We start from the raw sequence: 5,829 nt of genomic DNA on the forward strand, positions 1-5,829 counted from the left end.
GAAGCTTCAACACAAAATGGCCCAAATCTGAATTTTTTTCACGAAATGGCCCCTTTTGCATGACGCCTGGGGCTAGGGCACGCGCCATGCTAGATAGCATGACGCCTCGGGTTAGGGCGTCATGCTATTTGGCATGGTGCCCTAGGCCGGGGCGCCATGCTACATGTCGCTATCATGATGTTGTTGCCCGGGGCGTCAATGTAAAAGAGGGCAATTTCACGAAATATTTTTAGATTGAGGTCATTTTGTGTTGAAGTTTCAGATAAAGGACAGATTTGTTCATTTTCACGGCCATAGTTGCTGTTAGCTGAAGCTATTTCCCTCGTATTTAATGACGTGATCTAAGCCGTCGATTTCGCAGCCGCATACAACCGTTGCGTCGATCACGGCCGTAGATGGTACGTTCTCCGCTTATAATTGCGGCCGCACCGCACAGTCCGCAGAGGCAGAGAGCAGCACGGAGGCAGGCAGGCAGGCAGGCAGGCGAGTCCTAGAGGGGCAGACGAGACGCCAAAAATAAGAAGCGGCGAAGGGGACGATCAAATCGGCAGAGAGAGGGAGGGAGGGGGAGGAGCGGAGGAGGCGGCTTCGACCCGCGCCGCGGTCCGGGGGGAGGCATGGAGGCGAACGGGCGCGGCGGGGACAATGACGCCGCGCGGGCGCCGCTCCTGGCGGGGCGGCGGAACTCGGTGGGGTCGATGCGCGGGGAGTTCGTGTCGCGGCTCCCCAAGAAGGTGCTCGACGCCGTCGACCCGGAGAGGCCGTCCCACGTCGACTTCTCCCGCTCCAAAGGCCTCCTGGAAGGTTCGGCAGGCCATCCTCCTGACCTCGCATTACTTCTTCTCTCCTTCCTTTTCTTGATTGATTGATTGATTCATCTGTACGTATTTGGCAAGCATTCTGCTGACGTTTGACTTCCGTCGTCGTCATGTTAGCAGCATGTTAGTTATCGGGGGAGTTGGCCCTTTTGTGGGTTTTCTTGTTAGAGTCTCGTCGGGTGAACTGGTGCTGATTGGCTGAATGGTTGGTGGCTGTGCTTGTGATTCTGGATTCCGGAATTCCATGGATAATTCGATGCTTTTTTGGTCATCACCTTCCCGTTATCATGGCGGTATTGCTGGGACCAAAGGAGGTGTTTATTATGTACTACTCGTAGTATTTTTTTGACAAACGTATCAGCTATCTTACTTTGTGATGGACACACGAGTTCTCTATGTTTCGGTGCTTTGTGGTTGTTTCCTATGCTTGCAACTTGTAAACTCGAGTTATGTTTGTGTACTGGGTGACATTTCCACCTTTCTCTTTTGTTGCCTTGGTCCTAGGCACCAGGCCATGCTGTTTAAGATTGGGCAAATATCCCTTCTGTGCCCGTTCTGGTCAATACTCGTTCGAATTATTTTAATTCTTTCTGGAAAAACACTTCAGGCATATAAAAATTAGCAGATGCAGTATGGCGTGGCGTGCCTCTGTTTACAGGTAACCTGCAACTGTATTGTGATTTTAGCTGTGCTAGCTAGCTAGCACATTGCTCATTTCCATTTTGTTGCCTGTAATCTCTACTGACTTGCCCAAATTTGTTCCTCTCTCTGGATCTTACGGAGTAGTTCAGATACCAAAACATCAAGACAAAACAATCACTTTTCAAAGGGAGGGAACATCTAGAATCTACAATAGCGGCCGGCGTTGGTTTTTAATACCAACATCTCTGTCAGGATGTTCTGCATCCGCTGATGTGCTCTTTTCTATGTGTATCTTTGTGGGAAACTGGAAAATTTGGACTTTTCTTCATTGAGATTATTTTTTCAAGGCTGGAGGAATGAGACTTGAACCTCGCAACCTTGTGCGCAATCCTACACCCCTGTTCTTGGATTTGATACTGAATGCGCACCTCTTTGAGACAGAACAGTGTTGCAAATTTTTAACCACATAAAATAAATTATTTGTGAGGTTCCATCGGCTGTACACTTTGATTCTTTAGTAGTTGTTGTGTTCTTTCTCTGTTTCTTTGAAACAAATGGGAGAGTTCTTTTTACTTCTATGAGTTGTTGGATCCAATCCAATCTTAGCTGTCTCAAGACTGTCCTTGTCTGTCCTTGTTGTTTCTTGGGACAAAAATAGATGTTGAACAGTGGGTGAGATTATCTCATTCATAGTCTGCTAAAAGAAAATTGCACCGTTCAAATTCATTATTTTCTGATACTATTCCTGTTTTTAACTTTTTAGCTGGTTTTGGTCCCATTTGTATTTGTTTTCCAGATGTTCCAATTTTTACCTGCCAGATATTTTTTACCTAGAAACCATTAGTACTCCCTCCGTCCCATAATATAAGAACGTTTTTGACACTAATGTAGTGTCAAAAACGCTCTTATATTATGGGACGGAGGGAGTATATTTTTACTGATAAGATAAGTATGCAAAGATGTGTATGCCGTAGCTTACTATGGTGGAATCGCAAGTATATCACATATGAACTATTCCTAATATTTCATAGTTATTTGATGGTTCCCCACAAAAGTGGTGGTATACGACCCAATCATTTTCTCTTTCTATATGCACAATATGAACTTTTTTATTAAGTTACTGATTTAGTGTGATTGCCTTTTGGGCTTATATAGGAGAGAAAGAATACTACGAGAAACAATTTGCCACCTTGAGATCCTTTGAAGAAGTTGACTCTATAGAAGAATCCAATGTAATAAGTGAAGAGGAAGAGCTCATGGAGCAAAGGCAGAGTGAATTTGCTATGAAGATATCAAATTATGCAAATGTTGTTCTCTTGGCGTTGAAGGTTGGTATTTCCCCTCTGTATTTAGTAAACTTGCTTAGACTCCTTTAGGTTCACTATGCAATTCATGCTCTCTCGTTTTCTTCAGATATATGCCACTGTTAAAAGTGGGTCAATTGCTATTGCTGCATCAACACTTGATTCATTGCTCGACCTCATGGCTGGTGGTATCCTTTGGTTCACACATCTCTCAATGAAGAGCATCAATGTCTACAAGTATCCCATTGGTAAACTGAGGGTGCAACCAGTAGGCATTATCATCTTCGCAGCTGTTATGGCTACTTTAGGTATGTTTTCTCAAGTCATGTCCTTGTTTACTTCTCGTTAGACTATTACCGCTGTCTTCAAATTTTAAAGGATAATTATTTTGCATTTTCAGGATTCCAAGTATTTCTTCAAGCAGTTGAAAAGCTGGTGGTGAACGTGACTCCAGATAAATTGTCCCCACCACAACTCATGTGGCTATATTCAATCATGATCTTTGCAACAGTAGTCAAGCTAGCCCTGTGGTTCTACTGCCGGACATCTGGTAACAACATAGTCCGCGCCTATGCTAAGGTTTATATCTGTTTCTCAATTTGACTAGATTCAAATGAACAAATGAACATAGTTTACCAGAAGTAATGGGCTATTTTTCACAGGATCATTATTTTGATGTGGTCACGAATGTTGTTGGTTTGGCTGCTGCTGTTCTCGGTGACATGTTCTACTGGTGGATTGACCCAGTTGGTGCAATCGTCCTTGCAGTCTATACAATTACAAACTGGTCTGGAACAGTGTGGGAAAATGCAGGTTTGCAGTACTTGCTATAACATTAAAATTTGACATATGAAACACCAATTTCAGTATATAAATAATCTGATGCCACAAGAAAATGTTTCGTACAAGAACATCTGTTAGGACAAATTGATTGTAGGCCTACTGGACGTGGATGTCTCAAAGACTCAAACAGTATGAAACATGTTATTTTATTATATAAAGTTGAAGAATCAGGCCCTCCCATCGATTTCCATTGAAGAAACCTCCAACAGTTTTAACATAGTATTTTTTATATAATTAATTAATAGAAATACATAACTTGAATCCACTGATTACTCTCACAGATTTAGGACTGATATATAAGTAAAATTGCTGCATGTTACAGTTTACAGATGACGCTAGCCTGACATTTGGTTATTTATTAACACATATTGGTATCCTTGATGCAGTATCACTAGTAGGTGAATCAGCTCCTCCGGAAATGCTGCAGAAGTTGACATACCTAGCTATCAGACATGACCCTCAAATTAAGCGTGTTGATACAGTTCGGGCATACACCTTTGGGGTGCTTTACTTTGTTGAGGTTAGTATATCCTGCATCTATTTCCGTTATTTTTCATGCTCTTCTTTTAAGTGAATATATATTCCCTTCCCTGCAATATTAACCAAGATATTTGTACTATATCACGCATCTGTTTGAGACCCTGGGTGGCGGGTGCTGCACTGATTCTAAGTGAACACTTATTACTGCTTTATTTATTACCATGTGCTTTCCATAGCATTTGTTGGAAGTAGTAATTGACACAATACTGCATAAACAAATGAGATGTGCACGGTGGGTTAAGAGCTGGATTCAGTAGCTTCATACATACAAATAGTACAGAACATTTAAGTACTTGTATGAACTTCACAACTCATGCTATCAGTGGACTGGCAGGTCGATATTGAGCTCCCGGAGGACTTGCCACTCAAGGAGGCGCATGCCATTGGAGAATCGCTCCAGATAAAGATCGAAGAACTTCCAGAAGTTGAACGGGCATTCGTTCACCTTGATTTCGAGTGTGACCACAAGCCAGAGCACTCGATCCTCAGCAAGCTTCCTAGCAGCCAGCCGTGATTACCATCTGAATTCACCGTGGAAAACACAAGATGTTGGCTATTTTGCTTGCCGTGCAGGATTCACTACAGTACATGGTGTCTTGCGTTATATGGAAGGGCTGAAGTTGAGCTAGGCATTGTTGGCCATCTAAATGAGATAAGAACCAGCGTTGGAGACTGTATAGACTTGTTTTGCGGAGCCCTCTAAGTGTCATGTTTCAAGTAAAAGTAGGTTACTTTTGCTTCTTGAAGCTGTCATTGTTTGTCTGCCAGGAGGGCTGCAATGTGGAAACGTTTGCCACAAAAAGAAAGCAAGCGGTTTCTATGTGCTCAAAGTCAGTTTTGTGAACTTAGTATGCCGCTTGAGAAACCCTGTTGGCTAGGGTCGTAAGGAGCGAGCTAGCCCACCCGGGCTCGAGTCCTAAGTGGACCGTGGTGCTTAGAGATTTCTGCTATAAAACTATGACTCCAAGGGTTAGTTTTGAATGATTTGTTTTAGTATGCCGCTTTTTTACCTGTGTGGTTTACTCTGAAAAAAAAACATTTGAAAAATGATACACTAACTTCGTTTATGGGCCATGTTTTAGACCTTTACATGGTATACAACATGTTTTTATGAAAATTTGTATGTTTGCGAAATTTTCCTCAACTTATACTTTATGAGTATCTCGCATGACACATACTGTATAACACTATTTTCACCTAACTAATGTGAATATTTTTTATAATGTGAATATTTTTTATATATTAGCGCTCGATGTTTGCAAGTTTGTACACTTGCTATAAAATCATCTATTTACGGCTCAACTATACTAATCTATGCATTGGTCCACTTTTTATTGACAGTAATCTATTCGTTTATTTAAAAGGACATTAATCTATTCGTTGGTACTTCACAGCTAGCGAAGGTCCCCAACGGGTGCGGGTTTTTTTTTTGAGTCTAAACACACTTTATTAATCATAAAAGTTCATAGGAATACATATGAATATCTGGTGGGTAAGCCACATATGGCGTCCATAATCTAGTCCAAAAGCGTATTTAGCAAGGCTATGTGCCTCGATGTTTGTCGATCTATCCTCAAAGATGAAGGTGCATTGATCAAAGTCCCTTGTCGACTCATTAATCTCCTTGATTGTACTAGCATACAGTCCTCCTGTTCCCTAATCACTCCTTGGCAGTCTGAAGC

General features: G+C 42.0%; 1 protein-coding gene across 1 annotated transcript; it reads left to right on the top strand.

Moving 5' to 3' along the window:
- Nucleotides 1–589: 589 nt before the first annotated feature.
- LOC119291088 (metal tolerance protein 4-like) lies at nucleotides 590–5,152 on the top strand. The gene is made up of 7 exons (XM_037569803.1): nucleotides 590–804; nucleotides 2,616–2,788; nucleotides 2,874–3,072; nucleotides 3,165–3,343; nucleotides 3,427–3,577; nucleotides 3,994–4,127; nucleotides 4,482–5,152. The coding sequence occupies exons 1-7, from the start codon at nucleotides 618–620 to the stop codon at nucleotides 4,659–4,661; spliced, it is 1,203 nt and encodes a 400-aa protein (XP_037425700.1). The 5' UTR covers nucleotides 590–617; the 3' UTR covers nucleotides 4,662–5,152.
- Nucleotides 5,153–5,829: the final 677 nt, after the last annotated feature.

Source organism: Triticum dicoccoides, chromosome 4B (assembly GCF_002162155.2).
Source record: "Triticum dicoccoides isolate Atlit2015 ecotype Zavitan chromosome 4B, WEW_v2.0, whole genome shotgun sequence".
Taxonomy (NCBI): Eukaryota; Viridiplantae; Streptophyta; class Magnoliopsida; order Poales; family Poaceae; genus Triticum; species Triticum dicoccoides.

What these genes read in the sequence shown, in the direction of transcription:
- LOC119291088 (XM_037569803.1), top strand. Translation starts at nt 618, where the DNA reads ATGGAGGCGAACGGGCGCGGCGGGGACAATGACGCCGCGCGGGCGCCG. An exon ending in CTCCAAAGGCCTCCTGGAAG is followed by an intron (nt 805 to 2,615) that starts GTTCGGCAGGCC and finishes GGGCTTATATAG; the next exon opens with GAGAGAAAGAATACTACGAG. An exon ending in TAGTCCGCGCCTATGCTAAG is followed by an intron (nt 3,344 to 3,426) that starts GTTTATATCTGT and finishes TATTTTTCACAG; the next exon opens with GATCATTATTTTGATGTGGT.